This window comes from Lonchura striata, chromosome 2 (assembly GCF_050655825.1).
Source record: "Lonchura striata isolate lonStrDom1 chromosome 2, ASM5065582v1, whole genome shotgun sequence".
Taxonomy (NCBI): domain Eukaryota; kingdom Metazoa; phylum Chordata; class Aves; order Passeriformes; family Estrildidae; genus Lonchura; species Lonchura striata.
Genome location: NC_140704.1, coordinates 57,486,329 through 57,512,672, shown reverse-complemented (window position 1 = coordinate 57,512,672; position 26,344 = coordinate 57,486,329). Strand labels below are relative to the sequence as shown.

At 35.4% G+C, this 26,344-nt stretch overlaps 1 protein-coding gene across 1 annotated transcript in view; it reads left to right on the top strand.

Moving 5' to 3' along the window:
- The window catches only part of CDH9 (cadherin 9), a 95,525-nt gene extending 79,478 nt beyond the window's left edge, over positions 1-16,047 (top strand). The window contains exons 8-12 of the mRNA XM_021552327.4: positions 557-693; positions 2,067-2,188; positions 11,897-12,014; positions 12,101-12,352; positions 15,056-16,047. Coding sequence (XP_021408002.1) covers positions 557-693; positions 2,067-2,188; positions 11,897-12,014; positions 12,101-12,352; positions 15,056-15,543 — 1,117 coding nt within the window. The 3' untranslated portion in view covers positions 15,544-16,047. The remainder of the gene's footprint in view (positions 1-556; positions 694-2,066; positions 2,189-11,896; positions 12,015-12,100; positions 12,353-15,055) is intronic.
- Positions 16,048-26,344: the final 10,297 nt, after the last annotated feature.

Sequence of the window (26,344 nt, the reverse complement as noted above, 5' to 3'; positions counted from 1 at the left end):
TGTGAGAGAAGGAGGAAAATAAAATATTTTTAAGTAAAATATGTATAAAATCTCAATTTAACCTGATAACGACTGCCAACTACTAGGCTGATTAAAAAACAGCTGTAAACCAAGTTTTTCTTTGCTGGGTAAGAACAAAACAAAAGCAAGTATCACAAAACAAGATTTTAAGAAATCTCATCTTAAGAAACAACTAAATGAAAGTTTTTTCTCTCAAATTTTGTGGTCCTTGTGACACTTCAAAAATAGGTTTTTTAAATTGATACTTGTGTCAGCAATGTGTGTCCTTTGGTGACAGAGTTCCTTAAGAAACAATTAATTTGCAAAAAAATCCTATTTAAAAAAGTTAACTTTTAGTTATTATTCCAAAATTCACATTATGAGCTAAAATGTAATTTCAATTACCAATCTAAAAACCACTCACATAATAATTTGCTCTTCATCCTCTTCACTAGAAGAGAATGAAGTAAACTGGAAAACTTTTAGAGGTGGCTGTGAGCTAAACTGCAGACTGCAATGGGAGATTGTGATGCTCAGTTTTACTGTATCTTGACAGATATTCCGTAGATCGACACACTGACCTTGACAGAATATTCAACATCTATTCAGGAAATGGATCCTTATTCCTCTCGAAGCCACTTGACCGAGAAGAAACTCCCTGGCACAACATCACTGTCATAGCAACTGAAATCAGTAAGATGAAGAGAAAATTTATCTCAGAAGACTATTTGAACTGAAAAAATAATTAAATTCTACAGTTTCTATGACTTATCTTTTTTCATTAGCTTTGCCCTTAGCCAGATGTTATTGGTAGACATCTTTAAACATACATATAAAAATCCAATTTATTATTTTAAGATACATTTTGCCCATTTTTTACAAAGATATTTAGGAACTCTCGGGCTCAACAAAACCATACACAATATACATTAGATAAGTTAACTGGTTCCTTGAGAATTTACATCAAATGATATGGTGCAGGTGTAATGCACTGGCTCTATCCCAAACTAAATCTTTGGGAAAATCCTTGGAGGAAAGGGAAAAAAAATGACATACAAATACATTGTCAGAATAAATTCTGTAAGTGGGAAAAAATTATGCTTTACCTCAACGGATTTGACATATCTCAGAAAATGGCTTTGTATGAAGTCAAGGCTAGGGAAATTTTTTGCCCTCCATATCTGAAGCAAACCCTGGGCTTAATCTTTCACCTGGATTCTTTACTATTCTGTTTGATACTTTCAGGCATGGATGAGTCTTGCCTACCATTTTTCTGAGGCAACAGTCATTAAAGGGGGAAACAGAGTGATTTTAGTGAAAGAATTTTCTGCCTTCCTTTATTCTCCTATAGATTCCCCTGGAGTCAATGAGCTTACGCGTCTGAGAGTTGGATAATATAGAGAGATGAATCATATCCCAATTTTCAGAAATATTTATATCTTTTATCTTTTTTATCTTAAATGCTTTTCATTGTTTGGTCAAACACGTTCTACATTTTCAACATGCATATTGTGAGAATCCTCTCTGGCAATACCTTGAGTTTGGAAGTTTGTGAAGAATGATTGATGATCATATCCTGCATATATCATTATAATATTTTGATTTTTACAGTTAGGGGAGAAAGGAAACTTTGGGTTGGGTTTTGTATGGTTTTGTGTTTGTGTGTACTTTTGGTGGTGGTGTTGTTCACTGACACTCTTACTGCTTTATTGATTTGAAAATGTAAATATTCTTAACAGCTCAGCCTCATGGAACGACTTTTGCAATTAATTATTTGCTGAACTGATATAAGGAATACACCTACAAAACAACTCGATGACTTGTTTTTAATGCAAATCAATTTAAGCATACTTTATATTAAATATACATATAAATAAAATAATAGAAACATTTGTTTCAATTATAAATAGGAATTTCATGTATATGTAATGTATATAATCAGAAAATGAAATATAATTTTTTAGTATAATCAAAAAAATTGAATATTTCTAATATCTATTGGAAAAAAGTATTGGATTATTTTCATATACATATCTCTTTGTATTGTAATATGATTTTTTTTTCAGATAATCCTAAACAAAGTAGCCAGATACCTGTCTTCATACGGATTTTAGACATAAATGATCATGCACCACAGTTTGCCAACTACTATGAAACATTCGTTTGTGAAAATGCAAAAGCAGGACAGGTAAACCAATACTTATATTACCAAAAAACTTGTAACGAAACTATCCTGCAGTGCCATCATGAAGACTTCAACATATTAGCTTGAACAGAAGTGGACTAACACAGCCTGATCATTTCCTATCTTCTGCAGAAAATATAAGTGGATTCAAAAAAGGACATAAAACTCAGTCTGGTATTGAGTTGAGTCTGGTCAAAGGTCATGTATATCCCTTTCTAAACTACCTCAGAATTCTGTAAAATTCTAAGAGAAAAGAAAGAAATTGAAGATAAAACAAAGTGATAATTTGGATTTGAGTAAGTAGATAAGCCAACAGAACTCAGAGCCAGCATATTGCAAAAATGTTTTAATATTGCTACCATTACAACATCATCTATTTATGCTAATGCCAGTCAGTCCTTCAGTTTTAAATCTTGGAAAGAAAGATTTTTTTTTTAAGTATTTACAAAATAACTGGATTTAGTAGCAGATAGGGTACTTTAAGATTATCTATTCAAAATGGACCTGAGACCATGCATGAGTCTCTTCTCTAGACTGATTCATTTTTGACTGGAAGAAAAAAGATGAGATCATTATTTTCACTAGCACAAATATGAGTGGGTTCTTACTGTAGGAGGGACAGCCAGGCTGAAGCCCTTAAGAACAGCTTAGGTCTATCCTCATGTCTCACTAGCTTTAGGCTGTCATGAACCAGCCAAAACTGTCTGGCTTCCGAGAAAATTTGTGGAAAGGATCAGAATATATAATATTTTGTTTCTCTTTGAAGCACAGCGACTACTCAATAGTCAGACTTCATGAAGATGGGTGACATGGATACGCATCAGGAACCATGCTCATGTTTTACCTGATTTTCTGCCCAGTGTTTATTTAAGTCACAGGGGCTTCACCAAAAGTCTCATAGATGGTCCTTAAGATGAGTTTAGCTTTTCATGTATTGCAGAACTCTATGCAGAACAAGAACTTGTGTTCTTGCTCAATTCAGATCCAATTCAAGTGATGTTTTAAGAATTATTTAGCAGGTAGAAGGAAAAAAAAAAAAGGGAGAAAAAGTGGATACAATAGTTTGTTGAGACAATGCATAAGATTCTGTTTATTTTTCATTCATTACACATAATATCAGAATTCAGGCAAAATGGGTTAGGATGGAAGATGATACTTTGATTAAAAAATCACTTCTCTTTGAAGAGGTATTTGACAATTTTTCATTCTTTTTTAAAGGAAGTCTTACTATTTTTCATGTAAATTATATAAATAGATGAATATACACATCAAAGAAAGTGATGAATTAAATTTAAAAAGTGGAAGGAATTATCATACCAGAAAAATGAAAAAAGAATACTTTTCACAGCAACTAAGGTTCTTAATCACATCGTCCTTTTTTAACCAGTGACATAAATTGCCACTTAAGAATACAGTTCAAGCCTTACAGAAGGTACAAAAATTCTCCAAGCTTTTGGCTATTAGACCCATAGAGTTTTACTTTATGACTTGTAAGCTGCTTTTTCCATGCTGAATACATTCAGATAATTCTAGTCATTAAGTTCAAACAGCTGCCATAGAATCTAAATTCTGTTCGTGTAACAATGTCTCATTACACAAGACAACATTGAGGTAAATAAATCTTAAAATCTCAGTGTGATGACTGGTTGAAAAGTGAGTCATGTATTTTATTTGCATAACACAAAGAAAGGTTCAAAAGCTTAGAAATAAAGATCTAATGGAAATTAATCTTGTGCAATATTGCCAAGCAGCAAACACAGATTTTGTCATTTATTTGAAGCAGTTCAATCCAGGCATACTGGATGTCAATTTCCTTAATCCAGTTTCCATCTAGTCTAGCATACTTGGTGAAATATCCATGAATGTATGAAATACCATTGATCTTTCTGGTAAATTCTGTGCTTACCTAATAAGAGATATGACAGAGACCCATTATGCATGGGTATGCATGTTGTTTTCCAGATTTCCTACACATCTAATTTACCAATGTAATTTCATTAATTCTTTTCCCTCATTGGAAAAACTCACAAAAATACTAGAAATACAGTGTACACCAAGTGTAGCTACAGAAAAATGAGAGATCCATTTTGGTTGTCTATTTGTTAACATCTGGGGTCTTCAAAAAAGGCACCTGAGTTCATATCTGGATATTTACAAGTAATTGACTTAGTATTTCATAAGAGAGACTACCTTCAATACATGAAAGTACTTTCATTTTGGTACTTAAAATAATAATGAATATAGAAATATTAAATTGAATGATTTAACCAAGAGTGCTGAGTTCCAGACAACCTGTATTGCTCATGTCCAGCAGTCCCTGTATAATATAAGAAAAATAGAAACCTGTGTTCTTTTAGTACCACTTCAACTTATTTTAGAGATTGCCTAAGCCAGCTTTTTTATTACAACCATTATTGCTTCCTGACACATCACAGCACTGCTTCTACATTTGGTACCGTAAAAAAAAAATCAGACTGAGAAAATAAATTTATTTAGCTAAATATTTTTTTTTTTTTTTAACCAGGACCAGTTACCCTTCACACTGCTCTCTGAGTCTCAGGTGCATCAAGAAGCATAAGAATGATCAAATATGGTTCTCTGCCACCAAGTAACATTACTCATTCTCAACATCAACAGATATTAGAGGCTTCACTCATGGTTTTCAGATAGCCTTAGGAGGGTCAGAGAAAAGAAGATCCTATAGTTTCTCCTATTCATTTGTCTCCTAACAACAATGGTATAACTGGGGAGAAACTATCACAAAAGGTTAATAAAAATCTATATTCATTAGGCTGAAACCCATTTGTCACCATGAATGTCTCATTCCATTGGCTAGTACACAGGCTAAAGAAAAGTAGAAAGCAGCCTTCATCTTGTGCAATTTAGAAACCCCTAATCCTGAAGCCCCAGGGACTGTTGTATGGAAGGCTTTGGTACAAGTTCTCTCATGCCCTTGTCACAGGAATTAATTGGGTCTTTTTAGCTGGATTAGAGGATGAGTACTCTCCATGGAAACCAGGAAGATATACTTGAGAAGGAGACTGAATTAGCTGAACGACTTGTTGGTAAAGATTTAGCTCCATAGTTTATTGTGAAGTTTATTGTTGGCAAAAATTTAGCTAATATCAACACCCATCAAGATAACAACCTAGGTCACTATTTCCCCTTCTCATGCAATATTCTTTCCTGACATTCACAGGCTTTCAGACATCAGAAAGTAGAAAGTTTGTTGCTTCCTTCAGAGACATGGCTGATTTTTCTTTTCATTACTCTCTATACCCTCCCTCTCTTTTTAAAATAGAGCAGAGAGAGATTACTTTTTCTCAGGCGTGCATTTCTAATTATCAGTCATGACTTTATATACATTGTAGCTGCTTCACTAGGTAGATGCCTTTTGGTTTATTTTAGTGAGAGACCCATGTTAACAGACTGTCTTTTTAAGGAAGAATTGAAGTAGAGTTTTCCAACTTTTGATAAGCATTCAGTCCTGCTTGAGACTGCCAAAACATTTGTGGAACAGAGCCAAAATTTGGAAACCAAATTGCTTTGCATTACTAAACGTGCCATTTTGTTAAATGGAAGACATCTAATCAAGCTTTCACATGTGTGATGGAGGCTGTTTTCTGCAGCTAGCACCTTACAGGGGTATAGCCTAGAATTGTGTCTGTACAAGTGTGATCACTCAGGCTGCATAATGACAAGAAGGGCATCCACTGACAGCTGGATTGATTTTGAAGCACTCTTGTGGGCCATATCATCATATCTTTTACATAACCTTCATCTCACATATTTACACTTGCTGTTATTAATACATTCAAGGTTAGTTAGTGATTTACCCTACCAGATCCTACAGGCAGAAAAACGGGTAAGAGAAAGAAAGGATAGGAGATAAAAGCTGTCCTTCCATCATTTCCCTGTAACATTTGCACACATTGTTCTCATGATTGCCATACATAGTTTCTCTCACAGGATTTTTTTCCCCATAGTTTATAGCAGACAAAGTGGTGAAGTCTTTCTAGATTCCTAGAGAAACAGAGCACTAAACAAGTTGAATAACTTACTAGAAGGCCAGTTCTTTGAGATCCAGAATTTGTTCTGTTTTCTTCTATACCACCTCTTAAAAAATGTTAGACAAAAATAAACACTAACATTTCCTCAACATTCCTTCCTCAAGTGATTAGTGATACTTTTAAGTCTATTTCTTGTTGTACAACAGCCAGGTTTAACTAAGAGTGTGATATAACAAAAAATGAAAGCAGCTTCAAGTGGATTAAAGGCCTGCTCTGCTCTTCTGTTACATAGAGAAAAAACAAAAATTCAGCAGCTGTTGTTGTATACCCTAACAATATTTTTCTCCAATGGTCTTTGTGACTGGAAGTGCAATTTTTATGCTATATGAAAATCATATTATATCTAAACTTCAGGAAGGCAATCTCCAACATTGACCATCTTTAAATTTCTGTGAAAGTGACATTATTTTTCACAATTTATAATTAATTTTGAAGAAAGGAATTTTGAAAAAGGAAAAGGCTTAGAAATAATATAACAACCAACAATGCATTACTCCTTTGAAAAGAAGTAGCAGCAGAATTCTTTGCAAATGTTCTATTTGTCTTGGCTTTTTCTTTATTAGTAGAAATGTTTAACCTGAAAATATATTGCATGTGTCCACCCATTGACTTCACCTTGTTCATGTTTCTCCAGGGAACTTTTCGAAGCATGTGGCTGTAGTTTTTAAAAGTACACCCTGAAGCCAAGGTGCAGCAGCCATTTATTTGCATGACATGCCAAGCCAGCACACTCTGAAAAGCCTGTATTAAAAGATGGTGCTGACCTCTGTGCTGATAAAGCTTAACATATACTTTAATGGTCCCTTTATTTCTTTTAAAGGCATCCCCATGGCTGTACCTACAACCAAAGCCTTCTACTTGTGCAGCTCTCCATGTATACAAATGCAGCCTCAGGAACGCTAACAGCATGCTCTGAAGTGCAGAGACCCTTCCTATTTCAGAATTCCCCCACATAGCTTCTACTTGCTTGCTGTCTTTAAGACAACTTGAAGAGCAGCCTTTGCCTAAGGATGTATAAGATACATAAAAGGAATCTGTTTCCAGGCATTCCACTCACCCGCAACCACCTTTTCGGACATGAGTACAAATAACTATAAAATAGCCTGAACATAAACTACAATAAGAGTTTTGACTATGGTGTAAGTCCTAAAATCACAGCATCCAGGTTAAAAAAAAAAAAAAATAAACAACATGAAACAGGATTGTAATTGAAGTATTTCATATTTGAAAAAAAAAAAAAAAAACAAGTGGAAAATAGATCCAAACTCTTTAGCAGAATCTCTGTCTTAATCATTAATGAAATAAGTAGAATCATGGAATCATACAATGATTTGGATTGAAAATAACCTTAAAGACAATTGTGTTCCAACCCCCTTGGCCATGGCCTGGAATGTGACCCACTAGACTGGTTGGGTTGCTCAGGGGTCCATCCATCTTGGCTTGGAACACTTCCAGGGATGGATCATTCACAGTGTCTCTGGACAACTTGGTTTAGTGTCTCACTATTCTTTGAGTGAAGAATTCCTTTCTAGGATCTAATCTAAATCTTTCCTCTTTTAGTTAAAAATCATTCTCCTTTGTCCTATCCCCATCTGCCTGTGTAAGAAGGCACTTCTTCCACTCTTTTATAAGCCCTTTTAAAGTCCTGGAGGATGACACTAAGATCTCTCTAGAGTCTTCTCTTCTCCATACTGAACAACCCCAACTCACTCAGCCTGTCTTTATAGGACAGATGCTCCACAACCATCTTTGTTCCCCTACACTGGACTCGCTCTAACAGGCCCAAAACTCTATTATGGTTAGGACTCCAGACCTGAATTCAGTACTCCAGGTGGGATCTCACAAGGGAAGAGAAGAGCGGTAGAATCACTTCCCATGCTGGCCACTACTTTTTTGATGCAGCCCAGGATACAGCTGGCCTTCTAAGCTCTGAGCACACATTTTTGGCTCATGCACTGCTTTTCATCCACCAGAACCCTCAATCTCTTCTCTGCAAGGCTGCTGTCAATGACATCTTCTCCCATTCTGTGCTCTTGTCTAGGATTGGCCTGGCCCAGGTGCAGCACCTAATACTTGGACTTGTTGAAGTTTGTGAGGTTCTCATAGGTCTACTTCTCACAATTTCCCAGGTCTCTCTGGACAGGATTCCCTTCTTTCTGTTGTGTCAACCACACCACTCAGCCTCGTGTCATCTGTAAACTTGCTGAGGGTGCACTTGATCTCACTGCCTATATAATTTATAAAGATACTAAAGAACACCTGTCCCAAGACATCAGTCATTGTCAGAGCACTAGTAAACAGTATGGCTAAAGCTGTTTACTAGTGGGACTGTTACTAAAGCTGTTTACTAAAGCTTGGGACCATCACTGGTCTCAAGTTCATTAAAAAATGTTTCCATTGAGAATAATTCTTCTTGCAACTCATTTAACATTGTCAAACTGCTACAAACACCTTGTCCTGAATGTAAAAAAGAAAATTTTATGTCAATGCTTATGTTTAAATTTTCATTACTTCAAAGAAAAGTGACCCGTAAAAACTTGAACTGACCTATTTAGATCCACTTGAGAGTATGGCACTGTTTTTTTAAAGTACACAGAAATGCTTATGCACATGCATAGCCCTCAAAATAGTGACAATACTTCTGTATTTCCTAAACTGTGCTCATTCATGTGGGAAGTTATGAAAGAAAGAAAATAATGAGAATGGTTTTATTTTCTCTAAGCTTGATATGCTTGAAATATATTTGAGCAAAAGTAATTTTCTTGAAATAACTCTTCAATCATAAATCTACAGCATCAGATATCTTGCTCTCAAGTCCTGATGAAGAGTGATCATAACTCTGTGTCCATAAGTGCATCAAAATGGGTGAATATATTTTTGAAATGAAATCACAAAATGTACACAAAAGAGTACTTACTAACTTTTCTTCATATAAATGAGATACTTAAAAATAGCCAGATCATTTTCATTTCTGTGGTGATTATCACTGACTTCATTGTCTTTTATTTACAGCTGTATACCTGAAAAAAAAAATAATTAGATAAGATTTCTAATTTCCTTTCACCTGTTCATCATTTGGAACAATTCACCTGCAATCATGGCTTCTCATTGTTCTTTTAATCTCCCATTTTTTTCTGGTAGGCAAACAGCTGGTTCTCAATTTATGTTGCCAATAGTTAGATCAGGTAATGAGGTTGGGTTTTTTTCTTCTTCAGCCTTAGCCTCAACAATAATTATTTGTTGTAATTAGGTTCCTCTGTGCCTGTTACAATTGTGCTTCTCCATGTGATTTGCACATGAAGGGATTCAAATCTTACAAACACCCAATGATTATATCTCAAAAAGTCCCAAGATATTCAACTACATTTTCTGATCGTTATTACAGCAGGATATTTTCTCCTTGATTTTTTCAGCACGTAATTGTAAACTGCACAAATGTTGTCACTTATTCTAATTCTCTCTTCTCCCTGGTACATTTCTATTTCTTCTGTATTTTCAAATTTGTGCTAATGTGAAAGGAAAATTTTCTCATTTAAATTTGGTGTCTTAGCCCACTCAAAATGTTTTGGGTTTTTTTTATCAATATTTTAAACTGTGGAAAACTAAAATTTAACCCAATTCTGGTTTTGCTTTCTGTACTAACACTCTCAGAGGCAGATTACAGGAAAGACAAAAGAAATTGAACAAGTTATTGACATAAATTGCAATTTAGAAACATTCTAAACAGTATTTCACCATAAACAAGGATTTGACAAATCTTGTGAAACAACTAAAATAACAAAAAAAAAATCAAATTAAAAGATCAATGAATATTAAATGCTTTTAAAATGAAGAGATTTTTATATGTAGTTATTACTACATATACATTCTAATTACACAAAGAAAAACTGCATAATCCTGCTTTGAGTATAGTCACATCCTTCTGTGCAAATTACCATCCAATTCCTCAATATACCCAAAAAATAAAAAGAAATTAAAAAAAAATATTTTGTGCTTGTTTTAGAAGGAGCTGTTGGAAAGCGAATGAGCTAAACTCAGACCTCTCAACTGTTTCCGTGTTATGTTTTGGGTTTGTTTTCTTGTTTTGGGGTTTTTAAAATTATAGTTCAATATTATTAATTGTTATCAATTTATCCAAAGTTAACTAGAAAAAATGGGTCAAAATAATATGCATGGTGCAGTACAGCACTAGTGGTAGCAAGCAAAAATGGTAATGGTAACAGCAAAAAACCACTTCAGCATAATGATCCATTCTGTGAGAAATTGCATACCTTCCAAAATTTAACTGTGTCCTCAAATCCCATTAAGGCCAATGTTCAGAGACAGTATATATGAAAAAGGAATTCCTTACTTGATTGGCACTAAGTTTAGAGATCATATTAGTGCTACTTGTTAATTACTGTATTTCTTAAAGAAGTCAAGCTGCACCTTCTCTGGAAATAAGAGAAAAACAAAGTCTTTGATAAGGAGTGTCTTTGATATCTGTGGGATTTCAAGACACCCTGAACACAGGAAACACCTGAAAACTCAAGACAGTCATTAGCTCCCTCTTGGCTTTGAAAGAAAAATGTCTGGCTGCTGAACATATTCTGCCTTTAAGTTCTATAGAAATGCATCTGTACTGAGTTATAGCATCCTCTGTTGAGACTCACTCCTATTTTTACACCTCCAGTTTTGTAACCTTGTGATTGAATGCAAAACTGTCCATGCAAGCCAATGTGGACTATGGTTTATTCTCTGGTGGCACCCACCAGGAAGGGCAAATGACAGAACAGCCACTCACAGAGATTTCTGGAGTTGCTGTGACTCACACAGTGTGGCATGGTGTTAAATGTTGCAAGTCAATTCATAAACCACAGCTGTTCCTAGGTAACTTTTCCTTCCTCAATTCTGCAGCTGTTTCCTTTAGCCTTTCTCTGTCAGTCCACCAGCAAATAGATTTAAAAAATAGTCAAGTTGTTATCATTTATGTGTGTCTACATAAACATGAGTATGCACGTTTGCATGTTTTGATGCAACAGAAAGGCTTAGGCAATCCAGATTTACTGCTGAAGACTCTTTTTTCAGACCACTCTGTTCTGACCCTATTCTGGCACTATTATCACTCCTTCCCAGCTGGGCTTGAGTGCCCTTGTTAGGGCAGCTATTAAGCTCCACAGCCAGAGGTTTCAATTTAGGAAGGAGTAAAGCTTCTCTTTTTATTACCCCAGGAGAATCGAGAATCCTGCCAGTGCAGTACTCCAATTTATCGCCAGGAGCAGATGAGGTGGATTGAGAATTAGACTCACTTAACAACTGGTTTACACAGCACTCTCTGTCATTGCTCCATGAAGCCACAGGAGGTTTATGGCTTATTCAGAAGGGCAAATGTTTCTGTATCACTGCAAGATACTGAGTACAAATCAAAGCACATGGTTGTTCTGCAGTGCGGACTGGACTCTTTTTCATCCTTTGTTATGTGTTTAAACCATAAAATAATTTGTTTACTGTAAGCTCTACTGTATTTATGTGGTAAACATTTGGCTTAGGACATCAGTTTTTGTCTTCAGATAGAGATTCATTGGATTTTTATGGGACATGAAAAGCAGAGAATTGAAACACAAGATTTCTAAAATAGCATGAAATACTCTTTTCTTTATAGCTCATACAGACTGTGAGTGCAATTGACAAAGATCAGCCTCCTCGAGGACACAGATTTTTCTTTGAGTTGGTGCCAGAATTTGCTGTTCATCCAAACTTCTCTGTTGTAGACAACAAAGGTAACTGCTGACCCTAACACCCCCCTCACCAATATAACATAAAACTTAACTCAGAAACATTTATTGGTTCCGTGTTTCCATTCTAGATAACACAGCAGGAATCATGACTAGGAGAAATGGATACAGCCGTAGTAAGACGAGTACCTATCTTCTGCCAATCATAATATTTGACAACGACTACCCGATCCAGAGCAGCACGGGCACGCTGACCATCCGGGTGTGTGCCTGCGACAGCCGGGGGAACATGCAGTCCTGCAGCGCCGAGGCCTTGCTGCTCCCTGCCGGCCTCAGCACCGGGGCACTGGTGGCCATTCTCCTCTGCATCATTATCCTGCTAGGTAGGTACCTGTGATGAGATGTTTACTCAACCAAAGATCTAGCCTCTTCAAGAGTCCTGATATTCTTAAAACCCTTATTCACATGACCCTGCAGAAAAACATCATCACTACTCTTTAGATTATTGTGTAGGAAGAGTGAGACTCTGCTATTTGGATTAAATACAATTGAAAATATAGGGTCAATTTTAGTTACCATGCTCATTTGAGTAATGTTCATACCATAATCAGATCTTCATTTAGATCCAGAACTTTAAAATCATATATCTGAAGCTGTGCTAAGTTTTGTAACAATGTTATGAATTATATTAGCTATTTAATGATGAAAGTGTTGGGTTTTTTCCTGTTTAGAAAATATTTAACTCAAAAGCATAGGATAGAAATACTAAATTTCTTGCAAGTGATAGTGAGAACTGCTGATTAAATAAGTATGAGAACAGAAGTCAGATGAGTGTTTCGAAGGTAGAAACATTAGAAAGATGTGGTTACATATGAAGGAAGTAGAACAAATGTTAGCTCATTATCTGGTGTTAAGAACATAAAAATTTTAACTTGCATGTTTTGCAAGAAAAGTGTCATCACCTTTACTTTGAAGTAAGACTTTGCAGAAAACCTCTTTCCTTTTCCACCTGTCCTAGCAAACATAGCTTGCCAAGGGGTCAGTGGGAAGATACAGGTGTTAGTTCACATAAGGGGATAATTTTTTTTTTCAGCTTTTACTCTGGATTCAAGATAACTATGTGATCCTCCTAATAGTTGCTATAGGTATTAGAAGAAGGGCAATATCTATAAACTATATCTGTACTGGGATTAAGGGAGGGAGAATACTTGAGCTCTAACAAACCGATAAACTACTTAGATTCAGGCATTGCTGATGGTTTGGTTTCAGCATCAGCCCCCTTGGATTCCCCAGGATGTTGCCCAGGCATAGTCAGGGAATCTGCTGATTGTCTGCTGAGAGGAAGAACTTGAAAAGCACCATTATCAGGAGAAAATTAGGGTTCAAGCTCTGCCAGACCTCAAGCTCTGCATCTTTAAAGCCATCCTGGAATCCCCAACAAGAGCAGGAAAAAATTGAGCATGAAACACATGACCTTACTCACTCAGAATGAAGAAGTTGCTCTGATTGGCTGCAATGCTTTAGCACAGATTGAACAAATCTGTACCTAACTTTGAACTTATGGAGGTTAGATGTGCCTTAGCACCACAGGAACAGAATATGAGACTCAGAAGAGGATCAGGGACCACTGCTATGCAGAACAAGTATGACACTTGTGTTTCAGCCCCAGGGTTAGAGGCCCTGCTCTGCTTAGCACTGTTGACATATATGAAGACAACAATACATGTGACTGTGGAGTATCAAAACAGAATTTTTAGTCTACAGCTAGTGTGATACTCAGCATCTTATTTAATTTTTCAACAAGGTATTGTGTTATAATAGTAAACTGGAATCAACATGCCCAATATAGGTGAGACAAATTAAGTACCAGGCTGTGAAAGATAATTCATAATCACCTCTCAGTGATATGCCCTTTTCTCCTACATGGAGTTCTTAACCTTACTAAAGTGTGTAGTTTCTCATCTAGCATTATGAAAAGAAAGGCCTCTGTACAGGTACAAGGAACAAAACCCAAACAATACAGAAAGGAACATATTTTTATTAATTTTATATTCACAACATAATATCATGGCATGTGCAGGATCTCTATTCCCCTCTCCCTTCCTGCAGCATGTCAAATCTCAGCTTTTATTCACCAGTATTCAGGTGATTCAGAGTAAAAACGTAGCTCCTAGGACTCAACTAAGCCATTCCGTACTGTTGTAATTTATGGTTCAGCAATCACTGTTATGTCTCATTGACAGATGGTCTTTCTGGCCTCTCTTATTTACTCCAGCTACTGGAGAGAGAGTCAGATAGTCAGATTTTTACATGCACTTAAGCATTGAATTTGCTACTAAAATCAATAGCATTTAGACACCAGAAAGTATTTACAAAACCCTAACTTCATTTTTTTACCTCCCCTTATAGAGTTTCATTTTTTGTATCAATCCTTACCTCTCCAGAAGAAAGAGTTATTCAACTAGCCCTTCATAAACTGAGGGGCTCACGTTTTTTCAAAAGAAACATTTAGTAACAAAGGCTGGATTTCAACTCTTGCAGTCATTGAAGCAAAAGTAGTTTTGTCAATTATATTGATAGTTTAAGGTCTTCAGGTTTTTATTTTCAGAGGGACCTGTAGATCCCATATTCAGAAGTGAATTAGACACTTGGGAATACCTAAATCACTAGCTTTCAAGACTGTGAATAACTTTTGCCAAGGAGATTCAACTACATTTGATGAAATGACCCTTAGTGACTGCCAGAAATGTGGTACTTTCAAAATTAACATCAAAATCAAAACTTAGTAGGATAATATTGCATGGTATTGTTTACTTTTCACCTTAAGCTTAGTTGCAAACTTATTTAAAATATAAAATATTTTGATCATTTCTCCCATAGGTTTAAAAAAAATAAGTTTTTAATTGCTATAAAATGATTAATACTTTCCCTTATTAACTTGGAGATAGATTTTATCACTACATTTCTACTAAAAATCCTATTCCAGTCTTAAAACTTTTCCAGGTCAAAAAGATGAGGTAAAATTTTGCCTAATTTATTTACTTTTTAATTATAAGTTTCTTCATTCGCTTTTTTTTTCCTTTTAGTATTAGTTGTCTTGTTTACGGCTCTCAAGAGACAGAGGAAGAAAGAACCCTTGATCATCTCAAAAGATGATGTTAGGGACAATATTGTGACCTACAATGATGAAGGAGGTGGGGAAGAAGACACCCAGGCTTTTGACATTGGCACACTGAGAAATCCAGAAGCAAGAGAGGAAAGTAAGATGAGAAGAGATGTTATCCCAGAAACAATATTTCAGATAAGGCGGACTGCACCTCTTTGGGAAAATATTGATGTCCAAGATTTTATTCATAGAAGGTTAAAGGAGAATGATTCAGACCCAGCTGCCCCTCCTTATGATTCATTAGCAACATATGCCTATGAAGGAAATGATTCCATAGCAAATTCACTTAGCTCCCTGGAATCACTCACCACAGAAGGCAACCAAGACTATGATTACCTCAGTGACTGGGGACCTCGGTTTAAAAAACTAGCAGATATGTATGGTGGAGAGGACAGTGATCGAGAATGAGAAAGTAATCTGTGACCTGGTCAGTGTTAGTGGAATTCATGTCTATGTTCTAGATAAATAAAGTGGCCTACTCTCATACTTGGGAATAAAAAACTTACAAAAAATAGGTGTTGTCTTAGTAAGGGTTTGCTTAATCAATAGGTCAACGTGAATGAATATGAATGATTGAGATTTTAAAAATCACTATAACCCACCTTCTCTGCCTAGAAACTTCTGATGAAAGGGTGTTGTAGGGAATGAAAAGATAATAAAAGGCTTTTTGTGCCTTTGTTAATGACATAGAAACTCCATATTTTTAAATTGCTTTGCTTTACCTTTCCTACTATGTTGGATAGTGTGCATCTGCATTGTAACTTAATCTCAAAAATACACGTTAAAAAGATTAATATTACTGCCATATTTATTGAGTTAAAAATGTCTGTGTGTTGATTCATCCTGATATTTTTATATATGTATATTTATATTTTTGTATTTTTATTAAATAAATTAGAATTTATAAAAAGACTACTTACTCCTGTACTTTGTCAATCATAAAGAATTATCCAATCTTTCTGAACAAGGAAAAATTTGTATTGTGCAATATTTTATTTTTGGATGCATCTTCTATCAGATTAGTGGTTGCAGTGTACTGTGCAAGAACAATAGGGAGAGAGGGCTTTGTGATGAGAATGCAGTGTAGAAAACAGAAAAAACTATTTTGAAAAAGTGATTATAAATAAATGCACTCTGACTTGCAATGTGTATTGCTACATGGCATAATACAGTTTCATGGTGAAGCTCACACACACATACCTTCTTACATGAACAGATGACCACTGAGAGGACTGAACAGGTAGATGACTAGGGATCTAAGGAGCTATTAAACTATTTATTCTCATAGATGTGAAAGCAATTTTTAATATACCTTCAAGGAAATTGAATAATTAAGCTAATATCAATAATGAAAGGAAGGTTATTATATACTAATCTTATTTTGGAGCTTTGAGACAATTAGAAAAATCAGGTATATTACTGATAGTTTATTTTAAATAAAATTGAACCAAGAAATAAAAACAAAGTCTAACTAGTATTTTATTAAATTTATTAATATTCTAGTCCTTCAAAGAAGTGTTTTGCATATTTCCTACAGTCTTAATGACAGTCGTCAAGTATATATTTTTATTTAAAATATATTTGCTGGATATGCTTTTATGCAATTAACTTATTTATTCACAACACAGAATAAAATGAATATAAGTGGATCACATGATCTAACAAAGTTGAAGGGTTTATCCACATTTGTTTAAAAAAAAGAAGAATATAAAACCTCAAATTTATGGAAAAGAAGAAACAATATAGGAAGTACATTATCCATAGCATATCCATTTTTAATGGTGACTTTAAGGAAAACCAGCACCTACAGGTGTTTAACAAAAACTACCTACAAAATAATAATGCTTCAAGGTTTTCTCCATATTAAGTAGTCTTTACAGGTCTTTTTATAATGAAACTTAAGGTACACATTGACAATGTTACGTGCACTTATCTCTCACCATAAAAAAAATAAAGATACTTCAGCCTCAGAGACCCTTCAGCCAGGCATAAGAGCACACTCATAATTATCTTTCTAGTATGTCAACTTTCAGATTATTTATAGAAAATATTCCTTTATTATTTTTATTTAGTTCTTCTGCTAGTCCCAAGGATGTATCTCAAGTTTCTTAGCACTGAACTCCTTTTTGGGGGGAAGGAATGTCCATGCGATTGTGGTTCCAAACAAGCACTTGAACATCTTGTTCTGAGATGTGCATCAGGTCTGTGACACTATGTTGAAAGCAAAATATTTTAGTGTCACAGAAATGTCAAAATAACCTGCAAATATGTGGCAGCTATTTACGTGGAAGTGATGCAGTAACTTGATGACATAAGAATGCATATTTCTGTTTTGTGTCTTTTGGAGCAGAAAAGAATTATGGAGTGTGTACTCTCAACCTGTTGCTGGGAAAGTGAAAGTTCACAGGAATCCATTAGTCTTTGAATTCAATTTCCATAACTTTAAGACATTGCCTCAAGATGGAATAGCAGAAAAAAGAAAAGGAAAATAAAAACCCATGTCCCTGAAGAGAAATGACTGGAGGAGAGGGGAGGAGTGAAACATAAAACCAAAAATGAAAGAAAATATGCAATAAACTTTTCTCACTTATAGAAGTTGTACACCAAACTTCATCTTACACAATAGAGGACATCTTTCAGCAATCTTGTAAATTGTCATCAGAAGTCTGAATATCACACAGTGAAGTAAAATGACAGAGGAGAGGAAAATTAAAATCTATCCTCAAGCAAGAACTGATACAGGCAAGGTATATTCCAGTGGAGTTGGCTAAGTTTTTAAGTTGTTATTACCTGGAGCAGGAGGGGTACTAGGGTGGCTTCAAAGAGGATACTAGCAAAGGCAAGATACGAGGAACAGGGTGTTAGAAATTCTTCTTCCTTCAAGACACAAAAATACCTTTAAAATTATATATTCCACATAGAAACAAGTTCATTTATGTATTTTGGAGTGTTGGTTTTCCTTTTTTTTTTTTTTTTGGGGGGGGGGGGGGGTGTTTTGTTTTGTTTTGTTTTCTTCAGTGCCAGAAAGCAGAAAGAATTATAAAAGAAGTCACCTCAAAGAATGCTGTCAAAGAGACATGTGTTCAGTATCCCCATGTCATGGTACCACTACCACTGTGGTAAATTGGGAAGAGCAGAAAGTCCAGAAAAACAACCAAAAAAGGTACCTTACTCCCCTTCTGTCATTATAGGTTTTTTCATCCCCTGAGTCATAGCTATTAAAGAGAGAGACACAGAGCCTTTGTTTTCAGCAAGAGAATGAGACTTTGCCATGCTTTCCTGTGAGTCCAAAAGCCCTGTAATTCTTTAAGCAATATGTTTTTAATAAATTACCTACATGGATTTACAGATGACAGAAATTCATGTAGTTGACATAGCAAAACTAGTAATTTCACAAAACTATTGGCAGTTTTGACCATTCTTAAAACAAATAAAAGTAGTTGACAAAGTTGATTGTTAAAGACATGGAGGAGGAAAAGAATGTTTTGAGAAACCTCTTAGAATGTAATGGTTATTGCTGGTTTTACAGGTCTACATTTGGAAAACCTGGATGTAGCATTGCAGTCTCTGGGTGGGCAAGGATAGGTTGGATTCAAATCTACACAGGGACCCTCAGCCATTCATCCCTAAATGCAGATGTATCATTGACCAGAGAGCTGGACAGTGCTAAGACCTCAACCAGTCACACCTGTGAGTTAAGGAAATTTGAGCTCCTATAAAAGGAGCTGCAGGAATAAACTTGAGGCTGTTTGTCACAAGGAGTGTGTGTCTTCTCGATTTTAGGCATCGACTCTGCATTACACCTGGATGCAGCATGGAAACTCCTACCCTAATGTGATGGAAGGAGCTCACTGACAGAAAATGCCTTGGAGTTGTCCCATACAAAATAGCAAAATAGTACTGATTAAGTTGTTAGCTTCCTTGGCATTTCAAATGAGTGAAATTGATGTGTACAATTTAGAGAAGGTACAACAAAAAAAGACCAGTAGAGACCAGGATTCAGCTGGATAGGCAAATAATAGAGTTCTAATAATGGGAACAAGTGCTGATTGACAGTGGGATATGCCATACTGGTTAAGCATCAAAAAGCAAAGAGAGAGGAGAGGTCAGAATTCCTTTCAGTGATGCTTCTGCAGATTTTCCTCCCTCTGTGAGAGGACTGAGGCACTGAAGTGCTGGGCATTTCATATTTATGCACCTCTTCATCCTTTGTGAAGTTAACTGTGCTTGTTGACCAAAGTTACAGATCCATGGAACTGACTAATACATCAGACATCTCTCACTGGGGAGCTCAAGGCCTTGGGACCTTAGAAGATGCTCGAGAGAAAGGAGAAAAGTAATTTTTATGGTGCTAATCTCACCAAGGATCTCTTTTCTGCCACTCAGAACCACTCTGTTGTGGTTCACTGAAAAGGAGAAGAAGCAGTTGGGAAACCTTAGAATTTACAAGACTAACTCAATCTCTGGCAGAAAACCTACTTGTGATTGCAAAGGACCAAGATGAATTTAGTAACTCCCAAGGAAATACTGTTAGATTTAGTGATCATTCTGAACAGACTTAAATCTATTTTGAGTCGGTTCTCTCCAGGGTTAAGAACAAATAAGCTTAGAAAAAGGAGTAAAAATGAATACAGAAAAATGTCGAGTGACTGTTCCAAGGGAAAAAAAATAAAACCAAACAAACATAAAGTCATTTCAGCTTGATGGAGGTCTTGTTTTGTAATAGCTGTGTATTTTCTATTTCTTGTCACTTAGACTGGCTTTTGTGCTATTCTCATAGACTTGCAATCTTAGTCTGACAAGTATCCTTAGTACAAAATAATGCTGGACATGATCTCTGACAGAAGGTTACATTTTTCGGTGAAATGCCAAAACAGGCTCCTCATTATGCCAGGCTATGTAGCCTAAATGCAACCACCATCATACATAAAATGCCTAAAATTTTTAGTCCTTTCATTAATTAACTGGTTTTAGAACAGAATAGTCACACACAAACAAAGTGTATGAAACTTCCATTATCATATCTCTTATGCATTGATGACAATAGACGTTAAAGCTTTTTGTTCTACCAAAGGTATTTCAACTATTAATAGTCTAATTTACAGTGAAAGTCATATTTTAAAGTTACATTTACACTTCATTTCTTACTTGTGCTAAGCAGACAAACAGTGCACATAAGTGTCTGGGTCATTGCATATTGGAGTATTGTTATATTTTATATTTTATAATTCATTTTGTAGACAAACGAGAAGTTTCAAAACAAAAATAAAAAAACCAGAATGGGGATATCATGTTTTTTGCTTCTGGCATGGAAAGATGAATGGGAAATAGAGGAATTCTGGAAGAATTTTTTCAGGAATAGGCATGGATATTATTTTATAGGCACCTGATTTTTTGTTCTATATGCATGCATGAATGCATATGTATACATATATTAAAAAGAATCCCCACTTTATCATCTAAAAGGTTTGTCAACAGTAATTTAAGGTACCACACCTCATCAAACAGAGATGCCCATCTAAAAGGAAAAAAATCCATAGAAGAACACAAGACACATTCAACTAAGTGAAAACTGGAGGAAATAAAATAATTTGATTTCACAGATTGTTTTATGCTGTTCTAGTATCCTTTTGTTAGAAGGCATATTTTACACTTTGGTTCTGTTTCAGTTCATGAATCAAAATTCAAATGAGGAGAGATCTGGCCTGAACTTTACTTAAAAATCACTTCCAAATTTGGGATTTTTAATCTTCATTAAAATCTCATAGGAACTAAATGCAGAAAAATTGTTGTGAATATCACCTTTCTTGTGCTCCAAAGAAACCATGTTGACATTATTTCTACATGGGTAGTGAGTGCCTTTGCTTGGAATCAACCCACTGGCTGTCACAGGCACCCTGCAGCCCAGGAAATTCAGGAACATGTACTTTTTTCCTTTTACTTTCCAGCCCCCATCATCCCCATTCAAAGCAAAAAACCTTTCTCCCACTCCAGAAAAATTCATTAGAATACTTTTTTAAAAAGTTTCAGATCACCAGTAAGAGCTGAAAAAGTGACAGTGTCTTGTCACAACTCCAATGTCTTTTTCTTGTGTGCTGTTTTAGAAGGAAATACATCTTCATAACAGTCCTGTAACTTAAAATATGAGCACACTCCTGATTTGTTCATTTTATCATGGAATTTGACACAGCTCCTGTCATAACACATATTAGTATACCTTTATCAAGCTTTGAATGAACTTTGTAATTTTAAAAGCATTTGCTTTTAAAGTCAGTGTGGCAAGCATTTCTCCCATCACTTCTCACAGGGGAATGACAGGCTGTACAAAGTATGCCTGCAAAAACACAGATCTTGATTTTAGTGGGAGTAAAATAATAACACTGTTCAATACTTATAGTTCTGTCCTTCATTTTACTTTTGGAGTTATGGGTATACATTTATCCCAGACTAGAAATAGTTTATGATCTGTTTGAGCAGTGCAAGGATATCTTTGGAGGAACACAGAATCTCAAAATCTGTCCAGGATCATTACAGCCTTCTCTTCCCTCTAGAAGCTGGAGGCAGAATGTCCACCCCAGCCACTTAATAATGTAAGAAAATTTTTGGCACATAGTGGTGGAAAAAGGGGTGAAAGAGTTTCATGAGTAAAAACAGTGAGAAGAAATTTAGAGCTGGGATTTTTGTCACTTGGGACTTGCTCTTTCAGCTGTCAAGAAGCAGGCTGCTAGTTGCTAGGGGTGATGATAATAATACTTTTTATATAATGCTTTTATCCCTTGTTTTTAAAGCTTTCTTACAAAGAAGGTCAGTGTCATTATCACTGTTTCACAGGTAGGAAAAGCTCTTTGTGCACCAGTTCCCCCAAAAACACTAAGCAGGACAATACTGAAAACAAGAAAAACCTGTTCTTCTCTCCATACTGCCTTGAGGAGAGCTAACAATTAAGGATGCATTAGTTTATGTACCTTCACTGATAAAAATAATCAGAAATTTTGCTGGTAATTAGATTTCACTGCCCCACAAAATTCCAACATCTTAAAAGAAGAAAACCTTCCATGTGACTGTGAATCAAGGATTATTTCCAAACTGAGTTGCTCTTGGACAAGGATCTCTTTTGTAGACAAATCCAAAATGGTTTCAAGAGGACAAATTCAGTTGCTTTCCTGGTCTTGCCTTGTTCAGGAAAGTGAATTAAAGAGGCTTTTAATTCCAGGTACAACAGAAAAAGAATTGATAGAGAAATGTGCAGTAAACTCTAAAGACTGAAGGAATATGCTCAGATTTGAAAAAGTAGTAGCTCTATCCTTAATATCTCACTTAAAGCAGATTACAGTGGTGTAGAAGGCATGGACAGAAGAAGAATATCAGGTCATAGTACCCAACACCAGCTGGTCTCCACTCCTTCAGAACTGATTGGCTTTTATTCCTAAGGACTGCTTCCATGTCTTTTCATTTGATTTTTTGATGAGACATTATCTTTTGATTGCTGAAAAAAATTAATTTTTCTCCAGCAATTCCAGAATTGTAATTTAATGACAAATCTTTAGGAACAAGACTGAATAGCACTCAGCAGGGATGCAGAGAGAAAACAAGACATGAAGAGGCTTTTCAACCCCATCCACTGTGTAAATGAAGGGCTTTGTTTCAACTAATGCTCAAATTAGGATACAGAATGGGCACCAGGCAACACAGCAACATCCAATGGGAGCCAGAGTGAGAGCCAAAGAGAGTAAACAGCTTCCCCACCTGCTAACACATATGCTGCCATCTGCAACTTACTGACCAAAGGGGAAGTTTGATCTTTTCCAAAGCAATGCCAGTGTGTTTTCTTCTGTGCCATGGATGAGTGCCTTCAGCCATCCTGCACAAGAGTGCCAGAATATTTGTTGTCACTGATGTTCAGCCAACCCTGCACTATTTTGCAGCCAGCTTTTGCACAGCAATAGCAGTAAGGGCCAGATTTCACCCACTGCATTTTTCTTCCCAAGTCATTGACATGCTGCAATACTTACTGACACTAAACTCATTGCAAAGTATTATGAACACTGTAATTTTTAGAGGTAAAAAATCCCACATGTTAGAGGTCTTTCTCTTGATTTTATGAAAACCTCTTAAAAATAAAACAAAAATGAGATTTGCGTTGCATCATTGATACAAACACATTTCTACTGGTGATGCAATCTGATTTAATTCATACATTTATACATTTCCAACAGAGTGAAAGCCTGAGGAAAGAGGTAGCATCTTTTATCCAGCTATATTAGAAGCTCTAATAGAGGCAGACATGCTTTTAGACTTATGAACTCCTTTTTCTAAGGGCATATTTCTGCAGTCTTTAGGACATAGTGCACATTTCTTTGTCCATCTTTTTTCCTGGAAATTATTTTTTTACTTTCATACAATAGTCATGCTTGGAGAAGGACTAAGACAAAACAGGACTATTTATATGTGAGCTTTTTACTAATTGTTGTGTATCACAGATTTCAAGTTACAATTTAGGAAACATCAGAATATAACATAAAAGAGAGTCATATATCAGAATTATAGCATGAAAAAGGATAGATGTGTGGGAAGATGAAAGATAATGAAATGTTGGAAGCAAAAATCAAAAACATTTTGGGTGTATTTTAAAAGCAAGAGTCACAGAATGCAGACAGACTGATCAAGGGACCAAGAGTGGACTGTCAGAAATATGGTCAGTGGCAAAGAATAGAAATTGGGTAACCAGAAATCTGTTTATGTGCCTGCATTAGGCTCTTGGTTTTTAGCAGAAATGGCTAAATTTGTGAATTGGTAGAGTTTATCATTGAATCAAGAGTGATTGCTTTCAAACCTCTTTCAACCATCAATCATTAAAAAAAATATATAATTTGTATTCAAAATATTGATAATTAAAAAACACTTAATTTTTTAAACTAGCTTAGAGTTTTCTTAAGGATTTTTTGTACTAATTTCAAAATAATTTCAAGTGCAATTTCTCCTAAGAGAGTCTCTTATATTTTGTAACTGTTAGCAGGCAATTTAGTTCTAGCCTAGTAAATAGTTCAACAAAAATGGGGATTCCAAATTTTATTAACTGACAGCATATTCAAGATCATATTTCCTCAGTATGCTAGTAGAGATACTGTTTTCATTCTTAGTCATGCCTCAAATGCAGCACAGAAGAAGAAAGTCAAGCTGTGTTCCTCTCTGCTCGTGCATCACCCATAGTTCTGCAATTAAAACTTCTGGAGTGAAAATTGAAACAGAAGGAAGGAGAAGATTTTGTGGCATAAAAATAATTATAAAAAGATAAAATTTCTTCTGATGTCACATAGGTTAAGAAATAACTTGGCCCATTTGTGAACTATATAATGCTTAAAATAATTTAAATAAATGAAACAAGAAATGTCCTTAAGCCCAAGCAATTTTTTACAGTAGAATTGCACATTTGAAATTTGAGAAGAACAAAGGAAAATAATGTCTAAAGAACAAAGCTGGTCTACAAGATATTTCTCTTAAGAAATACAGGATATTCAATATAGACATATGAATAGGGATATATAGATTATAAGGAAATTCAATATCAAAACACTGATATTTCCTACAATATAGAATTATCTCACCAAGAAAAATGTAGATGCTCACTTCCTCCTCAAAGTTAAAACTTACCATGATAAGACCAAATAGTAATTCAGTAGAGAACCATTGTGTTAGGACATAAGGAATGGAAAGAGAATGGAGTAAAAAAAATATTACCCTTTTGCAGAGTATCATCTGCAACAATAAATAATTGTACATAGATTCCTTTTTTTTTAATTGCATTGTACTGGGGTGCAGACCTGGTCCTGAAGATATTCTCCACTGACAAAGTTTTCTTTGCATCTGAAATATCCCTATTACATTGTCTTTACTGGTCAATTTTTTTTTCTTTTTTTTTAAAGAAAAGGATCTCCATTTCTGAGCACTGGTACATAAGCATAAAGCCTATGGGGCATGGGAATGTCAGACTTACAACCCTGCTGCGATTTTTATGTGTATATTATCAAAAAGAAATGCCTATGCTAATACAGCAATATGCTTGAATCAGCACAGTATGTGTCATTTGTAGGTTCTCTTGCACTCCAAGGAATATTTAAAAAAAAATGATGTTTCATTTGCTTTAATTTCAGCATTATACAGAAGAAACCACAAGAAAACATTAAATATTTTGATTATGTTTGAAAACATTAAACATGACATTCAATGTATCAGCTGTTAACAGCATACATTTCTTGTGCTGCTTCTCGGGATGTAATCAAAGAAAAACAAATCACCAATATGTCAGATATGGAAATTTAAATCTCAGTAGCATAAACACATTTCATACACCACATTCACATATAAATATTATCATTCCCATGTGGACCTTTCCTTTATTCTTTCCCATTTTTTGTATAATATAGCACTGAAATTATTTGCTGCACTGCCATTACCATACTGAGATATATAGAGAACAAAAGCATGAAATAAAAAAAAGGAAGAGAGTTTTATTTTTTCTGTAGGAAAAGCCCAGCGGGTGCAGGCTTCTGCTGTTTCTATGCCACTTCCTCTGTCACCCAGAAGACTACCAAAAATATCACTCACAGACAAAAGTGCTAACCCTAATAACAAGAAAGGATGGGCTTCTGCATTCAGAGAAATAGACCCTGGACTCGCTGCCCTGAATCACAGTCTGTGCCACTGGGGAGGAGGGTGACAACAGTCAAAATAAAGCAGAATCTGAAAAACACACTTGGAACATAGATTAATTCTTCATGGAGCTTCCCACACTGAAAGCTGGGGGAAAATGTTCACAATTTTGTTGCTGTTGGCTTATATTGACAGTAAAATATTTGAGGCCAAATCCTTGACTTTGAAACCTATTTCATGGAGGGTGTTGTAACCCACTCTGGAAGGTAAGGGTATATCAGGTTCTTTTTACTTGATCCCTTAGGGCAGATTAGAGTGAAATGACACTGAATGATCAATGTTAATATAGAAAAAAATATATATTTGCTTATTTTAGAAGAATTTGTTTGCAATGCAAAGAGGTACACAGCGAGTTTAGCTATTATTATCTGAATAATAGTTTTTTAGATAGCTAAGTAAAGATCCTACTTAAGAAAATCTATATGGAAGAGACAAATTATAATAGTAGAAAGGTCTGACTACCCATGGATCCAAGAAGAAGAACAGATTGTTGCAATTT